Below are 22,532 nucleotides of genomic sequence, written 5' to 3'. Positions count from 1 at the left end.
ACTGTATTACTAAAATAAAGTAACTTGTCAATGATAAAGGTCTACTAGTGTTTTAAAACTGCAGGCAGATATTGTGTAAATTATTTGCAAAAATAAAACTTTATATGACCTAGTTGATTGGTTTGGCACATGTAGTCACATGACCAATAAAGCAAACAGGTGGATTATTTATTTATTTTTTTCCACAAATGATTTTTATTGATGACTTCAGTTAAACGGTCACTATAAAATGTGACCAAAAAAGCACACTCAGAACATTTACGTGAAAGTTTATTTTATTACAACACATTTACACTTATTAACCTACACAGTTCAGCATGAGGAAACAACTGCAACAGTAATAAATAGAAACATGGATTTTCTCCTTGCGATGGTATTTTTATACACAGCACAGTGAGCATAACAGTTAACATAATGAAAAGTAATAATTAAGGTTTAATAGAGAATTACTAGAGGTGATTAGTAAATTATATCAGTAAAATAATCACGTGTTCTTTATTAATTCAAAAAAAAACAAATTAGCCCACTGTGTGAAATATTCTCAAATCACAAAGAAATTGAGAGTCTGTGATCTTTGTGTTGGGCATCAGTGCAGAACATTATAAAAGACAGTGTACAATCCTCAAAGCTATTTAAGATTTATTTATAAAGACACATAATCAAACTGAAACTGTCCAATAGGAATGAGATACATTGGATTAAAGTTAACTGACCAGAGCTAATCACTTTAACTTTTGGCTATAATACAAATTTCATTCTTTTGGAATAAAACAAAGAAAACATGTTATTGGCACAGCTGCAGAGGCATATCCAAGCCACAATGCAGCTATTGTCAGAGATTATTACACAGGCAGTCTTTACATCTGCGGCTAATAAAGATTACAAAAAAAAAAGCAATTCACTGTAAATGTGTAACTTTTGACATCTCCAAATTTAGTACTGACGTACTAATCTGAATGAATTACACAGCATAACATTAGTGTAACAGTAGTGTTAGTATTAGGTGGATGTAGATGGAGTATGGATACATGAGTTAATTAAACAGTTAAGTCAGGTTTGCTCAATGACCGAAAGCACAAAAACACACACAAGTGTCACATGGAGGTCAAGTGAAGTTGAATTGTCAGATATTACCATTAAGACAGAATCAAGCCATTCGAATTTTAACTGTTTTCTGAATTTGTTTTCTCTTTTTTTACCATCCAATATTTTAAAAGTCGAAATGAGCTACATTTGAAATTTCAGGTTTTGTTTCTTTTTCATTTTAAAGCTATTAGTCAAAAGCAGAATTCACACTGTACTAACTGGTTTTCTTGCAATTTAATAAGTAACTTATTATTTGTTTACTTTGTATCTTAAGATAATTAAGTAATTGATCACATTTTTTTCTGAGATAATAAAACAATTTCCCTGAGATCAGAACAAAGAAGCACCCCTTTAGCACACTAGCAACAAGATACCAAGTGGAATACTAAAGTATCCACCCGTGAAAGCACATCAACCACCTGGCAACCCCAAAGCAACCACTTGTGAAACCCACTTTTGACCCCTAGCTATACAATTGGAACTACTGAGAGTCTCTAGATTCACACTTTTGAACCATGGCTCTTGATAAAGTAACAGTTAATTTGAGATCTTGCTAATTTAAACGTTTATTTTAAAATGTAGGAAAAATTAGAAATTGTATTAAATAGTCAGTTCATTTTGAATTCCAAACTGCACAAAGTAACAAGGGAAATTCAGATTTTGGGTTAAAATAGTTTTTTTACCAAACATTATTTGCTTTAAATTGGAATTCCAGCTGTTTTACCACAAATTCAAAATAATAATGATAATAATAATCCATTTAAAATGTTAGCATTTAAATCACATTTTCTAATGGCCTGATTCTTACTCTATATTCATCTTCCTCTGTGAACAGTGTACTGTTGATCTCACTCAGGAAAGGATGGAACTGTGGTCAGCAGAACCAGTGGAACCTCTTTATCCCCGGTTCCGAACACAGGGAACATTCTCTCGGAGAAGGCGGTGTGGTTGGTAAAGGAGTACACCTCTGAGCCTGTTTTGGCATTATAGAAGGTCACCTGACCCTCCTCACAGTCCAGGTAAACGCCCACATGGCGCAGACGGCCGGCTCCCTTCACTTTGCTGAGCGGCGGGGTGGTGAGAGCGCGCAGCTGACCGCTGCTCCACCACAGAGCGAAGTAGCCGTTCACTGGACTCATATCAAACAGACCCTTCCTCTGAGCCGATTCACGCATTACACCCACCTTCCAGTCCTTATTATCACCTACATTCACCTGCACACACACACACACACAGCTGACTTAACACTCTTAGCACTGTTAGGGGTTAATGAGTGATAGCTCAACATAGCAGTTTCTAATGAAGCTTCCAGAGGGTAAAAAATCAATGTAGTTTTTTTTTTTTTTTTTTAGTATTATTTTTTTTATTTATATAAAGCGCAATCATGTGAAAGCACTTCATTGGTGTTTCTAATAAAGTGGCCAGTGAGTAGGGGTGTGAATATCCCAGTGTCCGGCGATTCAAATTAATTCCGATTTAAGAACGAATTTCGATTCCGACAATTTTTCAATTCAAATAGTTTATAAATTTGTAAATTATGAAAAAGTTTAAATTATGTTATTGAGAAGATAAAATGACAATTTAAACATATAGAACATTTATTTAAAACAATAATTTTAGGTTTCTTACTGTATCAAATCTTTTTGCAACATTTCATATTTCATTTTTTGAAAAGCTTTAAAACACAACCTTAAAAATAAAACACAGACGTCAGTCTTTTTAGCCATATTGCATTGTGGCTACCTTTTTAAAAACTAAACCTGAAATATTAAACAAACAGAATCTTAAATTTTAAACATTCTACTGGGATACTACAGGAGTCACATGTAAATGCTAGTCTATCAGCATTAATTGGAGCTTCTTCCACTTTATTCTTTGTTTCACTGTAGAGTCGTGGCACTGCTTTATCGCTAAAAAAAATCTGTGTGAAGGTAAAACGTAACTTGGGTCCTACGTAGTAACCATACACTTAAATCCCTCGCCTTCCACTGAGCTGTATGGTGGTAAATCCTTTGTGATATACAGTTGTGGTCAAAAGTTTACATACACTTGTAAAAAAACATAATGTTATGGCTGTCTTGAGTTTTCAATAAGTTCTACAACTCTTATTTTTCTGTGATAGAGTGATCGGAACACATACATGTTTGTCACAAAAAACAGTCATAAAATTTGGTTCTTTCATAAATTTATTATGGGTCTGCTGAAAATGTCACCAAATCTGCTGGGTCAAAAATATACATACAGCAACAAAATTTGTCAATTTTGGTGATGTAGCGAGTTGTGTCAATCAAATTAGCTTCATGTCATGGCCTCTTCACTTCTTGTAAGTGATTCTGATTGACTACAGCTGTTGACTTCTCATGAGCCCATTTAAATAGGGCTCATTTGACCCAGTGATTAGACTCAGCTACAAAAGCTACAATGGGAAAGTCAAAGGAACTCAGTGTGGATCTGAAAAAGCGAATTATTGACTTGAACAAGTCAGGGAAGTCACTTGGAGCCATTTCAAAGCAGCTACAGGTCCCAAGAGCAACTGTGCAGACAATTATACGCAAGTATAAAGTGCATGGAACAGTTGTGTCACTGCCACGATCAGGAAGAAAACGCAAGCTATCACATGCTGCCGAGAGGAGATTGGTCAGGATGGTCAAGAGTCAACCAAGAATCACCAAGAAGCAGGTCTGCAAGGATTTGGAAGCTGATGGAACACAGGTGTCAGTCTCCACAGTCAAGCGTGTTTTACATCGCCATGGACTGAGAGGCTGCCGTGCAAGAAAGAAGCCCTTGCTCCAGAAAAGGCACCTTAAGACTCGGCTGAAGTTTGCTGCTGATCACATGGACAAAGATAAAACCTTCTGGAGGAAAGTTCTCTGGTCAGACGAAACAAAAATTGAGCTGTTTGGCCACAACACCCAGCAATATGTTTGGAGGAGAAAAGGTGAGGCCTTTAATCCCAGGAACACCATGCCTACTGTCAAGCATGGTGGTGGTAGTATTATGCTCTGGGGATGTTTTGCTGCCAGTGGAACTGGTTCTTTGCAGAAAGTAAATGGGATAATGAAGAAGGAGGATTACCTCCAAATTCTGCAGGAAAACTTAAAACCATCAGCCCGAAGGTTGGGTCTTGGGCGCAGTTGGGTGTTCCAACAAGACAATGACCCAAAACACACATCAAAAGTGGTAAAGGAATGGCTAAAACTAGAATTAAGGTTTTAGAATGGCCTTCCCAAAGTCCTGACTTAAACCCCATTGAGAACATGTGGACAGTGCTAAAGAAACGGGTTCATGCAAGAAAACCATCACATTTAGCTGAACTGCACCAATTCTGTCAAGAAGAGTGGTCAAACATTCGACCTGAAGCTTGCCAGGAGCTTGTGGATGGCTACCAAAAGCGCCTAGTTGCCGTGAAAATGGCCAAGGGACATGTAACCAAATACTAATGTTGCTGTATGTATATTTTTGACCCAGCAGATTTGGTGACATTTTCAGCAGACCCATAATAAATTTATGAAAGAACCAAATTTTATGACTGTTTTTTGTGACAAACATGTATGTGTTCCGATCACTCTATCACAGAAAAATAAGAGTTGTAGAACTTATTGAAAACTCAAGACAGCCATAACATTATGTTTTTTTACAAGTGTATGTAAACTTTTGACCACAACTGTAGTAGGTAATGGAGTGGGAAACCTTCACAGCGGGGAGTTTGTTGCATTGCTCCAGAGTTCGCTGGTCTGCTGCTTTTGGCTGCGTTTCAGCTTCTTTTAGCTCAGGATGATTGTCGTATTCCCTCTGTTTGATTTTACATTGCTTGCAACAATTGAGGGGCTCCTGCTCCATCCTAGCGGACTCCATTCAGATAAATGAAGCTGGCTAACTAACTAGCTAGCTTGCTGTACGGTGGCCTAGACAGCCTTCTTCTACGGTGGCCAAGTGGATGAGTAATGCAGTATGCAGTACTGTCGGGAGTAGGAACGGCAAAAAATAAAACCTAAATGCATTTTTTTATTTAATTTGGGGCATTCTGAATCGATTCAGAATCGCCAGGACTAGGAATCACGATTCTTTAAAATCGATTTGTTTCAGCACTCCTACCAGTGAGTGTGTAGGTGATGCACTAACCTCCCAGTAGTGTCGTCCTGATTCGTATCCCTCCTTGGCGGAGACGCAGGACCACACATCGAAGCGCAGCGTGCTGTTCCTGTAGAACTGCAGCTTTTCTCCACGTTTCAGCTGCTTTCTGTCCTCAGAGAGGATGAGGAATGGGTACGCCGTCACCGGGTTCAGAGTTACGTCCTCTAAAGAAATAACAAAACAATCCTTTGTATTTCTCATGGTCTGTGTAAATATTCTAAAAAAATGGTGTTAAATTTGATGCTTAAAAAATGGAAAGTGTTAAAAGACACTAAAGTCTACTTACCAAGGTACATTTTAACCTTTTTGTGACCTAAAAATAAAATAGAACAGGGTCAGAAACTGAGAAGCTCTAAAGAGAAGGTATTAACATTGATTAACATTGGGTTTATGATAACGGCACAAAATTCCTTAAAAAAGTGTGTATCCAAAGATCTAATCTTAAATGTGCTTACTTGATTTTATCTTCCGAAGATCTGTAGGATGGACAGACAAAAGGGACATTTAAATGGCATAAAATGTACAATAAAACACAACTAATGCATAATATCTAATGTGCTATTATTTTTATATAGCAGTGTTACAAAAAAAAGTAAAGATAAACAATATAATTTAAATATTTTTTTTCATGGAAAATTTCTTAATGAATAGACCAATGACTGTATATGAACATGGATGGTGTAATGTCTCTCAAAAGTTAAACCACCATATGTCTGGTGCCTCTGCTGTCTGATTGCGGTATAATATGCAGCTCCTTCCAAAAACAGCCAATTTTCTATTTCTTAAAGGTTTTTCCATCTAAAACTACATTTAAAAATTGTGTAGAGTCTTCAGAATGAACCAAGTAAATTGTGCAAATTTTATTTCTACTGAAAGATAAGAAGGGTCTCCTGTAAAATGATAATTTTGGAAAAATTACAAAAATAAGTGCCACTATCCTAAACCACTTTTACATGTCACCATAAAGTAGAGCTGGAGGTGGGTTGAGAGAATTGTGTGGGGATGTATTTATGATAACCATATTCAGTGACAACTAACTTTTAGCATTTTAGCAACATTAGAGTCATAGACCTAATACACAAATGAAAAAGCTAAATTTGGGCTTAAACAAGTCTTGTCTGTTCAACAACAAAATTAAGAGGAAAACTATAAAAGTATTATTTTCAAATCTCCTAAGTTTTTTTTCTGCTGGTGCAGGTCTTCTGAACACTCAGAACACTTTACCTCTGAGTGAAAATTCCTTCTTCTTCAGGGATCGAACACTCATCATACTCTCAGACTCTGGCAGAAAAGACCCTGTGATCAAAAACACAAACACCCATGAAAAATATTAATAACCATTATATGTCTTCTGAATATGGCTTATAAAAGTTGGAACTGAGTGCTGCTGTTCAAATTGTTCAAATATAGGATTACGTTGCAATATATAAGATACTGCTGTGTGTAGCCCTGTTACAATAATTACACTATCAACTTATCGTACAATAAATGGATGTGACTTCTATCTATTGTGCTTATGTATATATTAGTTCACATATATTTACATTATATAACAATGAACAATATTTTAGCCAGGCATGCAATGACCAATACTAGGCCTGGTTGTGTGTAAAAGTTAGTATACCTCTGTTAAAAGTACATGTAAATAAATCTATTACAAGAAACAAACTTTAATATGGCATATTCCACATTTTAGACACAATTCATATTTATTTACTTTGTTCAGTTTATAAATTTAGCAGCAAAATAATTTGTGTAGCATGGAGTCTGACCAGGAGTAGGTCTATGTATTGGCAGAAACTTGACAAAATGATACAAACGTACGACACAGTACAATTTAATTTATTATGATCTTTTATGATACTGTAAGGACGGTGATATATTGGGGTTGTTTAAATAAATCAGTATTTAGAAAAACTGTCATAATATAAAAACACTATCATATTTATAACATTTTATTCTTTATGCAATTATAACAGTGATATCTGAAGACAGATTATAAATACTGCTATCTAACAAATTAGCAATCAGGGTTTAAATGAACCACTGTCTGACACTAATTTTTACATGTAACCCTAATTAAAAATCAATATTGTGTTTTTAAAAATCAATACAGTATTGAAAAACAAAATATCACAATAGTTTGATATATTCATATATATATTCATGGTAAAATGCTATGTTCGGTATTAGGGGTGCCAAATTTAACTGCACTGATCTTGGAATGTTAAAATCAATAATAATGTTCACCAAAACTAATATTGCTAATATTATGGTCACAAAAAAATTAAGTCATTCGACTGCTATGCAAATATAAATGTATGTTTAGTGTGCATTACTGAAAGTGGATGTTTGTGCCATGGTACAGGACTTTTTAAAGCTGTATACACCCTCTTTTTACACTTTTAACCAGTCAAATTAGCATTTAAGTATTTAAATGGTGGGGTGTTGTTGTGGCTTTTCACAGTTAAACCTGATGAAAACCATGATGAATAAAGTGACAAAGTAAGCATCACTTTCTGAGGAAGTGTAATAGAACTGAAAGTCCAAATTTGGATTAAAGACACCCTGAAGTATTTCTTTAAAAAACATTATTGTGTAAATGTCACTGTAAGAATTTACACCTTTCGGCCATACAGATGAGTTTCTGCAAGAAAAAAAGCAAGACATTTTAGGCTCTTTAAACACTCAGAGTGACTAAGCTCAAATTCCTGAACACAACGTCACCCTGCTGGATCACGGCTTCACACAAAAACTAATCCAAAAGAAGAGAACAGTGGATCAAAGGTTATTCTCAGGTGGATTTCTACCTGTACCTGCTACAGGAACAGAAAGTAACTTACTTACACAAAGCTTTTTTTCTGTGTCATGATGATGGTGAAACCTCATAACCTCATAAAGATGTTTAATTGTTTCAATTATTAAAGCAAAGGTTGTGTTGATGCCATAAAACTGGCACTACCAAAAGCAAGGGTTATAATCAGTATTAAATGAACACTTACACTACAAAAAATCCATTGGCAAAAACTAGACAAAATACAGACAAATTAAGAGAAATATATTAAGTATATTAAGCAGATAAATCTGCCAATGGTGTAAGCAAAATTTTCTTAGTTAGATTTCTTACAAAAAGCAATGACAAAGTCTCAAAATGAGTGAAGTAACACCTAAATCAAGCAAAAAAGTCACTGTTTTTGGACACAAGAATCAGAATAACTTGATTGCTGCTTAATTGTGCTTATTTTGAATTCAAATTACTTAAAATAAGGTACCAATTCTAAGTAAGGATGATTAAGATAATTATCTCTAAAGTAAGCATAATAATCTAACACTTAAAATGCTTAGTAAGACAAAAAGTCTTATCAGAGAAGAAAATAAGATTTATTGCCTTAAATTTAGAAAATTTCACTTGCTAAGATTTAGGTTTTTGCAGTGTGTAGATTACAAAACACTGACATTACCTAAACACATAGAAAATGTAAGACTGAAACTGCCTAAAGAGCAATCAATAATAAAGGCTGGCATTGCCTCAAAGGTGTCCTAAAGCCTGGCATTACCAAAAGTAAAAGCTTTAAATGTTGACAGTTCCAAAAGTGTCCTAAAGACTGGCATTGCCACCAAACAGTCCTGAAATTGAAACTGGAATTATTCAAAGGAAGAGCTCCAAAACCTGAAACTACCTAAAGAATAAATAACAAAAACTGCCACTGACACCAAGTTGACTTAAAGACTGGAATTACCAAAAGTAAAAGCTTAAAGGCTGGTAGTACCAAAAGAAATACAATAAGGCTGGCACTACCAAATAAGTCATAAGGCTGACATCGCCACAAAACTGTCCTGAAGACAATAATAAATGGAACAGTTGTATGTTTTGCATTACACCAAAAAGAGCCATAAAGCTGGGACTACTTAAAGAACTATCCATAAAGGCTGGCATTGCCACAACGGTGCTCTCAAACCTGCTATTACCAAAATAGCAGCATTAGCAAAAGAAGAGTCTCCTAGAAGAGACTTAAAGGCTGGCATTTCCACAAAAGAATACCGATGAACAGTATTATTAAAAAGAAGGATCCTAAAACCTGGCAATACCTAATGCATTGTCCATAAAGGCATTGCCAAAAGATTGTCCTAAAACCTGGCATGACTAAAAGAAATACTCTTGCATTACCTAAACAGCCTTAAAGTCTTGCTTTGACACAAAAGAAGACTGGCATAATTAAAATGTGTGTAAAGAACACTCCGTAAAAGCGGGCATTTCCACAAAGGAGTCATAAAGCCCAGCATTACTAACAGTAAAAATCTAAATGCTGGCAATACCAAAAGAAAAACAACAAGGCTGGCATTACCCAAAGATTCCTTAAGTAAGAGTTTATTTTGAAAGGCTGGTATTTCCAGTTTCTCTCAAAACAGTTCATCTGATTAAGAAAGCAAATCAGGTAAACTGCTGGTGGACATGAACAAATCCACACAGTGACTGGATTTAACAAAAAGGTCAGCAACCAAACCTATGCTATAGTAACTCACAAATCAATACCACTGAAAAAAAATCTAAAATGATTCTAATTCTATGTAATGTTTTACAAACACGCACTGTTGAGGTACACATTTTTAACCAGTTTGCATAGCACTGCATGTTTCCACGATCACAGACAGACAGTGTGTTATTAACAGTGGTGATTCTGACCTGAGTGGCGGTAGTGCACCTCCCCCATGTGAATATCATCCAGCCGTTCTCGAATATCTCCCAGAGCAGCTTTTATCTCCCCCAGAGAGAAGTGCAGTTCCAGGTCCCCGTCCTCCTCTGGGTTTAGAGCACCCATGTCGTGATAGGGGATGTTAGCCTCCTCGAAGCTCTGATGGGTAAATAAGTTCAGAGACATGCTTAATCAATCCAATTACAATACTGAAAGGGAGAAAGAGGGTGCTTTTCATGGCAGGGTGGTGAATTCGCCACAACACCTTCAAGCCCACTAGCAGTGAGTGACATAAGCATGCTCAGTTTAAACTGTTTAAACACAGTGTGAGTGCAGGCCAGCCGGGGGATTAGGGAGGGGGCAAAACTGTGCTACCTCATGATTTAACTAAATCGTGCCTAGTGCGAGTACACCCTATCTTACCAACAATGTTTTGTCTTGAAGTTTAAATTATGGCCATAAGTATAGGGACATCCGCTCAATGTTTTATCTGAAATCTAAGGTATATTTGTTGAAATAGCGGTTCAGCTGTTTATTATAAATTTTTTTACATAAAATGTTGGAGCGGTGAGAATTTGATTTTTAGCAAGGTCAGGTAATACAAATAGAGATTAAGCAGATAATAACTAAATGACAGAATATATGCTTGCATAAATTGTGTGATTTAGATTTTTCCCCTGAACCATCGCTTTATGGTTTTTCAGGATAACTTGTGTACCTGCAGGAAGGCAATGTGATCTTCAGAAGTTGTCTGAGCCTCCAGTCGAGTCCTGCGCTCCTGCAGCTGCCCTAATTCCGCCTCCAGCTGTGAGGCAATCCTTTCGCCTTTACCAATCACATCGTCTCGCTTCTCCTCGATCCCGCCCACAAGCTCACTACGGATTCGATCCACAGAATGACTGACATCTGCAAGAACCTGCTCCACCTCTGACAGCTCAGCATGGGCATAGTTCTACACAACAAAATCACAATCAGTGTTTAAAAACGAGCAGATATTATCATAATCATGATAATCGCACTGAAAGTGAAAAACATTTCTGTCATAAGAGTTTCCTCTCTTGTGGAAAGTGTGGCAGGGTTTATCATTGTACCACAGAACCAGTTACAGCAACTAATACTTAGATCAAATACATCACAAGTTTTATATTTCAACTGTCAGACTGTTATTAGTAATAGTTTTTTTAATTAAGGCAGCAAGGGATTACCTGCTGCAGCATTTATTGTTTTCGTGGATTAAAGCAGAGCTTACTCTAAGTGACTGTAGTTGCCGCTTTAGTTCATTTAGACGGATCATTCGCCTCTCAATGGATGTTCGGATGTCCAGTTCAATTTTGCCCAGTTGTTTCTGTAATGCAGAAAAGACAAGGTGGGTTATCACTTAGGGTTTAGTTCGTGATCAATTACAACTACTTGAATTTTTTTATAATAAAATAAAAATAATTGTGTTGATGTATCTTTGCTACATTACACTCTAGTGTTTTTTTATTGAGAGTGAAAACCTGTGTCTTCCTGTTTTAGAGTACAGACATGTTTATACAGTATTTATTTGCACAGACTTAAAACTTAAAAGTATACAATCACAAATGCACTCAACATTGCATGATGACTCTGTTTAACACTGTGTAAAACAGTTTTTTTTTTCTTTTTCATTTTAGCCCATTTTCTTCCAGTTTGGAAAAAGTATTACCCAATCCTTGTGCATATGCTAGCAATGCCCCCAAAACTAGCAGGGTAAAAACTATCACACACACACACACCTCCTCCACTGATGAAGAATCACTGGGTTGCCAGTAAATCCCCAGTTCCGAAACAACAGCTTAGAGACACCTGTGCTGACCAACATCACACTAAGATAAGAGATCGCCATCCACCCACAAAGAGAGAGCAAGGACTGTGCTTTCTCGGACTCCGGCTGCTGATGGCACCATGATCTGGGATTTGAACTGCTGTGGTTCCACTCAAACCTGTTCAACTAATTGGTTGGTCTAATTGGACACTGTTGTAAGTGGCCAACAACAACAATAATAATAGTAATAATAATAATAATATTGCTCTGACCTGTTTGACCACTCTTTCAGTCTGCACGGACACTGTGGTGTGTGTCCGATGCTCCTCTAGTACACAGATGGCGCAGATGCAGCGCTGGTCAGTCCTGCAGTAAACTTCCAGCAGCCGCCCGTGCTCACGGCACGTCCGGCCACGCAGTGCCTCTTGGGGGTCCAGCAGCCGGTGGGACGTGTAGAATGCCACCTGGCGGTGAGGCTGCACATGTGTCTCACAGTAAGACGCTGTGCAAGTCAGACAGGAACTGACCGCTTTCTCCTTCCTGCCTGTGCAGATGTCACACAGCACCTCCTCCCTGCTCCCATCAGTGTAGAGAAGAGTAACAACAAAGTGTGTTTTTATATTAATTGATAAGAATGGAATCACTACACAACATAAAAGGATCAGTACAGCTGAGCTATTTTCTTAGCAGGAAAAGCCTATTAACATGAATAAGCTGGTGTTTTGGCTCTACTTTTTTTGTTTAGGATATTTAAAACATTTTAATATTCAAATACCATTGTATTAACAATTAAAAGAACATTGTTCTGGACAAAATTATAAATCATATTATTATGCTATCTAAAAATTAAATGAGGTGCATAAATTTTTTTCTAAAGAACTCATCATGCTGGTAAGTTTTAAGCAGCTGTTACGATCAACACTGATATGGTTTCTACATCAACATGTGCATCCCTATAACCACTGACCCTGTGCTGGTTGCCATGGGAACAGACACACTGGCCAGTGTCCTCTGGCGAGGTTTGGCGGACGGCGGACCTCCATATTGGATGTCTCTGTATTTCTGGGCGATGTGGGCGAACACCCGGTTGATGCTGAGCTCGGGTCGCTCGTCAAAGGGTCGTTTACACAGCGGGCAGGTGTAGACGGAGCTGGACGCCCAGTAGCCCCCGATACAGCCCTGGCAGAAGTTGTGTCCGCAGGGCGTAGAAACGGGTTCACTGAACAGGTCCAGACAGATTGAGCAGGTCAGCTCCTGCTCCGTGAACAGCTCAGGACCCAGCTCAGCCATACTGGGCTTTATACACACTCACCCACACAGGCCTGCAGAGAGAGAGAGGCAGAATTCAGTCTTACACAAAGGCATACATTGGAAAGGCCCACATGATTTAAAAAAGAAAAAAACTTTGCATTTTTTGAATTTGACATAATATTAATTTGATAGTTGTTCTTTACATTGTTTTAAAATTTTACAATAAATATTTCAACAAATTACCGTACTTAGAATAAAGTATTTTACATCAAATTCCATTGAAAGCAATTAAGGTTTTTCCATTTTTCTGAAAGATCACATATTGGATATAAAAGATTTTGGTCAGACAGCAGTGCTATAATTCTGGCTGCAGCATATTAGCCCCACCCATTCATGCTGAAGCTATAAGGACAGTTGCAGTTCATACTTTTAAATGAGACTGTATGAACAAAGTATCATTTATAGCAGATTTGTTCATTATAATTCAATAAAATTATAGTATTTTAAATGTAATGTATTGGTCTTTTTTAAGTAGCCTATATATGAATTAAATATATTAATATATATATTTTAATTAGCAATCATGATTGCTATTTAAGGCCCTTCTTATCAAAATTGCTGTTATCTGTTATTTTTTCAAAGAAATTGCAAATCGCTCCTGGAGAAGAGAGAACATGACTGAAGATCATTTTGATTTAATTGCAGAAAATTGTGAATACCTAATAGGTAATAGGTTTAGGCTTCCAAGACCTGTGTTGATTATGTTGATAGTTGTTGATAATTATAAATAATAAAAGTTGATAATGCAACATTTGTTTAACCAACACTGAGGAAGCTGGCAGATTGGGTGGGCATATCACAGCCATCCATCGGCTGAGCTCTTTCACAAATTGTTAATAGAATAATTCAGCTGGCCACACAACACAAGAGCAAGTTATGTATCCTGCGTAGATTGTTCTTCGGAAGTTTATTAAAGAAAATTCTACAAGATATTGGTAAATGAGGCCCAGTCACTATAAACCTCCAAACTTCATGTGACCTCATTAGATTAGCTAATGAAGCGTAGAGACACTTTTGGCAGTAATGTGTACTTTTCAACACAGGGGAGAGTGGGATATAATGAGCAAGATGGTAAGCTGACCCACACAATTTGTCAAAGTTAGTTTTCATTCTCGATTTCCATCTTTTGGTACAAATATTAACCAAACGGATGAAGTGCAAAGCACTCAGATGTGATTTATACCCATTCCTGCTCATTAAAATTTGCTATAAAAACCAGTAAACCAAAAAAAAGCAGATTGGACAAAACTATGCAAATATTATTTGTAATCCAGACAAATACTTAGAAACTTTTGCACGGCATGCTCAGAATTATACTGTTCATGAATGTTAATACAATTAGGAAAAGTATGCAGCCAAAGCAAATTTATTACAAATGTATTCTACCCTGTGAGTTACTGACAGTTCTAAAGCCTGTCTCTGTTAGCTTGCCTCAGGCAACAGTATGCTACTACTGTGTCTGTTATGCTAATGTACTCCAGTCTGTGTTCATAAATAGCCATATGACAGTTTATAATCTATTAGAGAAGAGTGAACACCTCCTCATGCGTCTCATGAAGATACTGTGATTGTTTGATAATTTGAGCAGCTAGCACCATATCAGTTAGCATGCTACTTGTTGTCTACATTAGCTTCGTGCTACAGCGTAAAACTAATGTATGTTTAGGTGGGTGCTACAGGTGGCTGGTTTATTGTTAGTACATTATGTGATTTTTTTCAAAATATTCTTTTAAGCTAGCCTGTCAGCTTTTGCACACAAACAATTTTAATATTTTAGTGCTGAATGACATAAGTATATAAGTACAGGGTTGTAATTAGGGGTATACAATGAAATATTGTGCCATATCACCCACCCCAATTATCACATCAGGGTACTACTTTTTGCTATTTTTAGCAAATGAAAAATTCACACTGTTCTCATTTCCCATTATATACCTACTAGACAGATTATATCTGTCTAGTATTGTTAATTTTAGTGGATATATGGAGATATTTGGAGTGCATTATTAGTATTATGACTTTCTGGATCATTGACTTCTGTTACAAATCTGATAAATTCTTGTATTTATTTATTTATTTTTATTTATACTCATTAGGACTCATTAGACATGTGAAGTCAGCCACCGCTTCTTTTCGAGCTGCTGCTCGAGCAGCCAGCATGCCTGGAGGAAAGTGCAGCGACTTGGTTCTGATACATCAGCTCACAGATGCCCTGTGCTGTGGACATCACCCTTGTGGGGAAAGAACCTGCGACTTCCTGCTCATAGTGGCAGCGCTTTAGACTGCTGGACCACTCGGCTTTTTTTTTTTTTTTTAAATATCTTATATTCGGGGTATGCCATATCATATTGTAAGCAATAATACAATTTTATTTTCATCTTGTTGCAGTAGTAGTGATTTTTTTCATTCAGTGTTTTGTCATATCGCCTAGAGTATTGGATTTGTGAAAATACCATGAAATATTGTGATATCATTTTATGGCCATATCGCCCAGCCCTAGTTGTGTGTTGCTAGTGTACTAGTATCATGAAAACACACAAAGCGTTCACAATCTTTAGATCGAAATGATCTGCTATTTATTCGTACAGGAAAATAAAAAGACGTCAAAATCTACATCAAATAAAAAGCTGTATACATACACAACATTCCTGATCAGACCAAAAGTTCCACAGTTCAAATGGTGTTGATATCTCGAAAACTATGAGATGAGAATCTATACTGTATGATAACAATAGTAGTACTGTAAAACTGTCTATTCAGCTGATCCTAAAACAGGCTCTTAAGCTGGCAGTTATGTGAATGTGACGTACTTTCCTGACCTTGCTTAAAGCTCTAGCACACATTTTGTTTACTACTAGTCTCAGTCAGGATCAACAACAAAGATAACAGCTGTCACGCATTCCTGTGTTTTACACACTTGTGCAAAACATTACTGAATAAAGATCATGAACTTTTAGCATTGGTCTAAGTTTTTAGCTTATCCCTGAATCAACACATCGACAATTCACACCTTTCTTACTAGACTAGATGGGCTTCCAAGAAAAGTGCTTATTGTCCTGCTTTGTAGAGACACAAACAGACTGAAGGTTAAAAAATAACATTTCAGCTGCGCCCAAGTGTTCAGAATGCAGCTTGTCTAGTTCTGCAACATGACCGAAGCGTGTGTGCATGCTCAATTCCTTCCACTGTCATAGATCCTCTGTATTTTAATGTGTTGTAATAATAGGTGTAACATTACCATATTAAATAAAGTCAATTTAGATCAGTTTAAATCAATAGGTTATAGACAGATATAGACAGAACTGTAAAGCTATGTACTACACTTGGGCTACTCAAAGTCTTGTACACACAGTTCAATTGGAAATATTTAGAAACACAGAATTCTGTTAAATATTAATGTTAGGGGTGGGCGATATGGCCCTAGAATAATATCACAATATTTTATGGTATTTTCACAATAACGATACTCTTGCTGATACGAAGAAAAAAAAAACACTGAATTAAAAAATATATATTTCAATAATATGTTACTGCAACAAATTGAAAATTAAACTTAATTATTGAATATGATATAATATGGCACACCCCTAACTAAGATATTAAAAAATAATAATTTTATCAAATATGTAACAAAAGTCAATGATCCAGAATGTCATTATATTAATAATGCACTCCAAATATCTCCATATATCCAGGAGTAAAGTAAAATAAATGATACTGGACAGATATAATCTTTCTCTAGCAGATATGTAATAGGAAAGGAGAACAGTGTGGATTTTTCTTTTGCTAGTACCCTGATTTAATAATTAGGGGTGGGTGATATGGCACGATATTTCAGGGTATAATACTGTTTACGATATTTAAAAATGTTGGCGATATTATTGTGTTTAATACAACTTGGCACACCCCTAGTTAAAGGTTAAAGTTGTAAATTTGCTATTTTGGATATATCCAAAGTCTCTACAAACAGTGAGAGTTTTCAGTTCCACACATTCAATCTACATAACTTTTGTCCACTCCAACATGGTCTCACCCAGTCCGCATACATCACTTTAAAGGCTTATTCATGCTTAAACATTAAATTGGGATACAGACAAAGCATTCTGACTGTTCTCTGCATTCATGTCATCAGTATTTGTGCATGTTCTCTATAAGCTTATAGATACAGATATTAGATTGGGAGTACTTTTGAAATCAGGGAGGCAGTGGCCCCAACAGTTCAAGTGAAACACAGACCATTGCCATATTGATGCAATAAAGAAGAAACTCTCTCAGTAACATAAGTGAACATTTTCTGTCCTACTACTAACTACAGCTTACAACAATTTGGTACTCTCCATTCAGCCTACAGCATTTTAGCACCACCTATTCACGCTGAAGTTTTGAAGAATGTTTAGTCTTAACAGTTTTTGGCCTAAATACGATAAAACTGGGTGCTTGTATAAGGGTATATACTGTACACAATGAAAAAAAATAAAACCATGCCGTGAAAAACTGCATACTCCTCATCTTCACGTCACTCCCCTTTTATCTGTCTGTCAGGGTTACAAATCTCCTAGAATCTACACGTGTGTGCTCAAGTGTCTTTATGTTTAACAAGCTCAAAGTAAAGCCTCTGTCTGTGCTGATGGAAACTCATTCTGACAGTCTGGGTGAGTGTGTTAGGATTCCTGCAAGTGTAGGTGGACCTCTTTTTACAGGCGAATGCCACTCGTTCTATTCACTGGTGTACCGTCATTCACATCATTCACATGACAAGATTTTCGGGCAGAGGTTCTGACGCCATTCTGTTGTCATAGCATGCTCTACACATAGCATTTACCATACTTAAGCAAAGGCCAAGAAAATTGGTCTTAAAGCCCCTGTTGTTTGTAGACAAAACATAGGTGAACACTAGGGCTGTGTACTGGCAAGAAACTGGTGATACATCACAATACAGGGATTACGATTCAATATTAAAATATACTGCAATACTGTAATTGTGATTGGTGTGCCACATTTTATGACAACTCATGGTATTAAACACTTAACATCATATTGATACAATCTGAATAAGAGAAAAGTTTACCTTTAATGCCATAAGAACAGTGGGAACTAACAATGGAGTAAAACCCTGTATTCTAAGGCAGCGTTTCTCAACCTTTTTTCTATCACGACACCCTTTAAATATATGCGAGATGTCACGACACCCCAGTTTACCGGGGGGGGGGGGGGGGGACGCAGTACTTCAGGTGAGAACGGGCACCCTGGTTGAGAAACACTGTTCTAAGGTGTTCTCGTTTTTGTTTCTGTGACTGATTACTGGACAGTGCTGTCAGATTTCTCCCCCTTTTGATTTGTTTGTTTCAAATTGCGACCACAAAAAGTATCTAGGAGGGCAGTCTGCTGATACGTTAAATCAAAATATGGGGTTTTTGAAAATCAATATAGCATTGCAAAACAAAACAAAAAAAATCACAATACTTTGATATATTGATATTGTTTTACAACACTTGTAAACAGTAACTTGGAGGTATTGCATAGGATATACAGCAAAGTATGGGTTTTCTGGAAGAATGCTTATTTGGTCCGAGTGGTAGGATTTGGTCTTCATCCTTTCTGGATTAAAGTCAGTTTAAAAAGCCAGATTTCAATGACTGATCTTACTTTTATGTTCAGCATCTCCACATCATTAACTTCTGTTTACCTCTGATAAGAACATGCCTGATGTCTAAAAATGCAACTAGAAACTCCACCGTCCAAGCATTTTCATCATAAGCTAAGCTCACTATCCATGTACATATTTTTCACATACAATTTTCAAGATTCAATCAAATTTTCCCACATTTTGTGTAGAAAAGTTAAAACTGGTGCTACAGAGCACCAGTTATGCACAGGTTGGGTTCTGCTCAGATACAGGCTTATGCTAAAGTTTTCTTAGCGTAAATAAGTGAGTTCATTACAGCAGGCGGTTTGTAATCAACGTATTCTGCACCATGTTATTGTGAAGACTGTTGGGCACCTTGAGCAAGACCTAGTCTCAGAATCACTGTGCAAATGATCACTAGTGTGTGTGTTTGTGTGTGTGTGCATGCTCTCACTGCATACAGAAAAAAACTGTATTAGTTATAGAGGTTGCACAATCTGCAGTCATGTACAATACCAAATTAAATTTGCACTGTTGTCCCTTTCTGTGCATATCTACCAGAGATAGTATACCAAATACTTAAATACTAGTATCAAATACTTCTCATTTCTCTAACTACAGTACCACCACTGCCCCTGAATTTTAGCATTATTTTTTTAACACATATATATATATACTGTACTAGTAGAAATGGTAAAAAAAAGAGTTTAAATTAAAAAAGAAGGATAATCCCTAACAATTATTTACTATTGTTTTAGGTGTCAAAAACAGACCCAACAGCAGAAAATGTGAATCACTTTCAGATTAGTGACTAGATTGCACATCATGTCAGGCAGGGTCAAACAGGTTTCAGTAACTGCCACACACCACACCCCAGTCAATCACACCTGGTTATGAAACCTGATACTACTACATGTGTGTTCCAGTGAATCCTAGGCTAGTAAAGCTCATTCAGCATATTTTGAAAGCTTTAAACATAGCCGAAGCACAATGTTTAAGTTTAGAAATGTTACAACCTTGAAATTTTACAACCAATAAATGCTAGAACTGTAAATGCTCATCATTTGATTTTCTATTTTTCCTGTAATTAATTATTTTATTTTTCCTTTTGCAGAGAAATGGGAGATTTAAGACTGTTTCCATGGCTTGCAGAAGAACATACTGTGAACATCACTGTTGCAGCAGTTTACTTGTTTTGCTTCAAAAGAAAAAAACAAAATATACATCTCTTTCAGCCTCCTCATCCAGCCAGACCTGTTCAACATCATTCCAGTTGGGCCAGATCTCAGCCGGATTCTCAGACTGCCTTACCACACACCTCATACACACACACACACACACACACACGTACACTTGTCAAAACTAATAAAACAAATAGGTGTTCAGAAATGGCTTTAAGAATCATGAAAACATTGGGTGTTTGATAATAGATTGGACGCTGTGAGAGAAGAGGACTGTTGAATTTGTGCTGCAAATGCGGAACAAAAAAGAATCCACCATCACTGATGAGCATGGCTAGTCCCCCCCCCAACAAAAAAAACGTTTTTTTTAATGCTGGTATGCTGGCCAACCAGCACTAGACCAGTCTATACCAGCATGAACCTGCTTGAACTTACTTGAAGTTTTTTGCTAATACAAATTCTGGAAAATAAGACACAATTTAAAGATTTAAGTAAAAAAAGAGAGAAAAAAATAAAATTAAAAATATTGCATTAAATCTTTTAACAAAGGTACTTATTTTTAAATAGCACAGAAATAGTAATCAATTAAAATTTGGAGAAGACATTATTTGGAGAAACCAGGTCTATGTTTTTGAAATGCACAATTATTTCAGTGCCGCAAATCTGACACTGAGCAAATGATTTAGAATTGCAAAATAGTAAGTGTAAAGTACATTAAAACTGTAAGACACTGATAGCAGAAAGTTTTTTTTAGAAATAGAAAGTTTGAGCACCCTATCAAATTTAGCATCAATTGTACACAGAAATTAACCTGATATTAATTATTATTCTGGACCGTTTTAATGTGAATTCATGGAGTCACTTTTAGGGCATGTTAGAGTTTAGTAAAACAAGTAAGTACCTTTTGTGTGTGAACGACAGAGATTTGTAACGCTGTTTATCAGGCCACAGAAAATCACTTTCACTTAAACTTACAAATCTTGTAAGGCCTGGTGTGTGGTTGCTATTTTAGAGTAAGAGGTTATAAAGGACACTTACCTCGGTCTGAATGAAGAGGTGGGGGTAAACTGAAGAAAGTGTAAGGGTCTCTGTTGTCTCTAGACTTGTATTAGAGCTGGAGATGAGCAGCTTCTCCAGCTGTGTGTTTGAGAGAGAAGAAAGTAGCTGAGGGTGTGTGTGTGAATGGGGTTTGGCCGCAGTGAGTAAAGTGGCAGAGTGAGAGTGAGCGTGAGCGTGTGTTTGACGCTGTTGGAGTCTATCAGTGAGGAAAAGTTTGAGTTTGCGGGCATTGTTTCCTTCGAGACACGTTCGCCATGAAAAGTGCGAAGCTAAAACAAGAGCTTAATTAATTTTTCGTTCCACCTTAAATGGTGGCCTACTGCGCCAAAATGTAGCCAAATGCTGAATCATTAAGGTGGATAATTCATATAAAACCCCAACTTCAGCTTTGTGGAATAATAAATAAACAAATAATTTTTATTCGAGTGTTTTGTTTCCCAATATAACATATAACCTAGCCTGGCTAACCTGGCCCTGCCCTCAAACGTTTCTGGCTAAAGCTGTATCATTAACTTTTATGGGAAACAGTTGGAAAAGTAGCTTTTTAGCCTAGTTAACCAATATTGTAAAGTTAAAGGTACAGTATGTAACAAACCAGCTAGTCCAATGACGGTATATAAATACATAAAAAAGCCAGTCTATTAGTATAGAACAGTTTGAGTTTATGGACTTTTTTTGCCTTGAAGACATTTGCTAGTTGTAAAAAGTGAAAAGCTAAATCAAGAGCTTACTGAATTTTTCTTTCCACCTTAAATGGTGGCCTGAGGCGCCAAAATGTAGCCAAATGCTGAACCATTAAGGTGGACAATTCATATAAGACCACCAACTTTAGCTCTGTGGAATAATAAACAAACAAATACAAAAAAAATATTTTCTATTCAAATATGTTTTTTTCATATTTCATGAGCAACTTATTTAAGTTAACTTGTCAACCAACCAATCTAGATGGCCCAGCCCTCATAAGGCTCAATCATTAGCTTGTTGGGAAATGTAGCTTATTAGCCTAGTTAACCAATACTGTAAAATTAAAGGGTCAGTATGAATGTTGTAATAATTCAGCTTAACCAATGACTTTATGTAAATACATAAAAAATAAGTTCATGGAGATTTTTGCCGTTAAGACATGTCCATGAAAACTGAAAAGCTAAAAGAAGAGCTTACTAAATTTTTCGTTCCACCTTAAATGGTGGCCTGAGGTGCCAAAATCAGCCAAATGCTGAACCATTAATGTGGACAAGCCAAATAAGAACCCAACCTCATCTTTGTGGAACAATAAACAAACAACAAACAAATAAATAATTAAAAATCTTTTTTTAAATATATATTTCATGAACAAATATTTAGGTTAACTATTAACCAACCAATCTAGCTAGCTAACCTGGCCCTGCCCTCAAAAGGCTCGATCTTGCTAAAGCTTTATCATTAGCTAGTTGGGAAACAGTTGGAAAAGTAGCGTATTAGCCTAGTTCACCAATACTGTAAAATAAAAGGGACAATATGAATGTATATTAGACAGCTAATCCAATGACTGTATATAAATAAATACAAAATGTTGTTTCTGAATAAGTTTTTTGGTGATTTTGCTATTTATAGGTATATGTTTGGGTAAAATTAACATTGTTGTTTTATTCTGTACACTACGGTCAACATTTCTC

General features: G+C 36.4%; 1 protein-coding gene across 1 annotated transcript; it reads right to left on the bottom strand.

The window, feature by feature from the left end:
• Positions 1–252: 252 nt before the first annotated feature.
• LOC103035340 (E3 ubiquitin-protein ligase TRIM39) lies at positions 253–21,149 on the bottom strand. The gene is made up of 11 exons (XM_007230767.4): positions 20,857–21,149; positions 12,668–13,022; positions 11,973–12,273; positions 11,164–11,259; positions 10,633–10,866; positions 9,905–10,073; positions 6,445–6,516; positions 5,676–5,696; positions 5,507–5,533; positions 5,209–5,384; positions 253–2,300 (listed from the first exon to the last, which is right to left on the bottom strand). The coding sequence occupies exons 2-11, from the start codon at positions 12,988–12,990 to the stop codon at positions 1,935–1,937; spliced, it is 1,785 nt and encodes a 594-aa protein (XP_007230829.3). The 5' UTR covers positions 12,991–13,022; positions 20,857–21,149; the 3' UTR covers positions 253–1,934.
• Between the last annotated feature and the right edge of the window lie 1,383 nt (positions 21,150–22,532).

The sequence above is a fragment of the Astyanax mexicanus genome, chromosome 3, assembly GCF_023375975.1.
Source record: "Astyanax mexicanus isolate ESR-SI-001 chromosome 3, AstMex3_surface, whole genome shotgun sequence".
NCBI lineage: Eukaryota > Metazoa > Chordata > Actinopteri > Characiformes > Acestrorhamphidae > Astyanax > Astyanax mexicanus.
The sequence above is the reverse complement of the archived record's forward strand: the minus strand, read 5'-3'. Positions and strand labels throughout refer to the sequence as shown.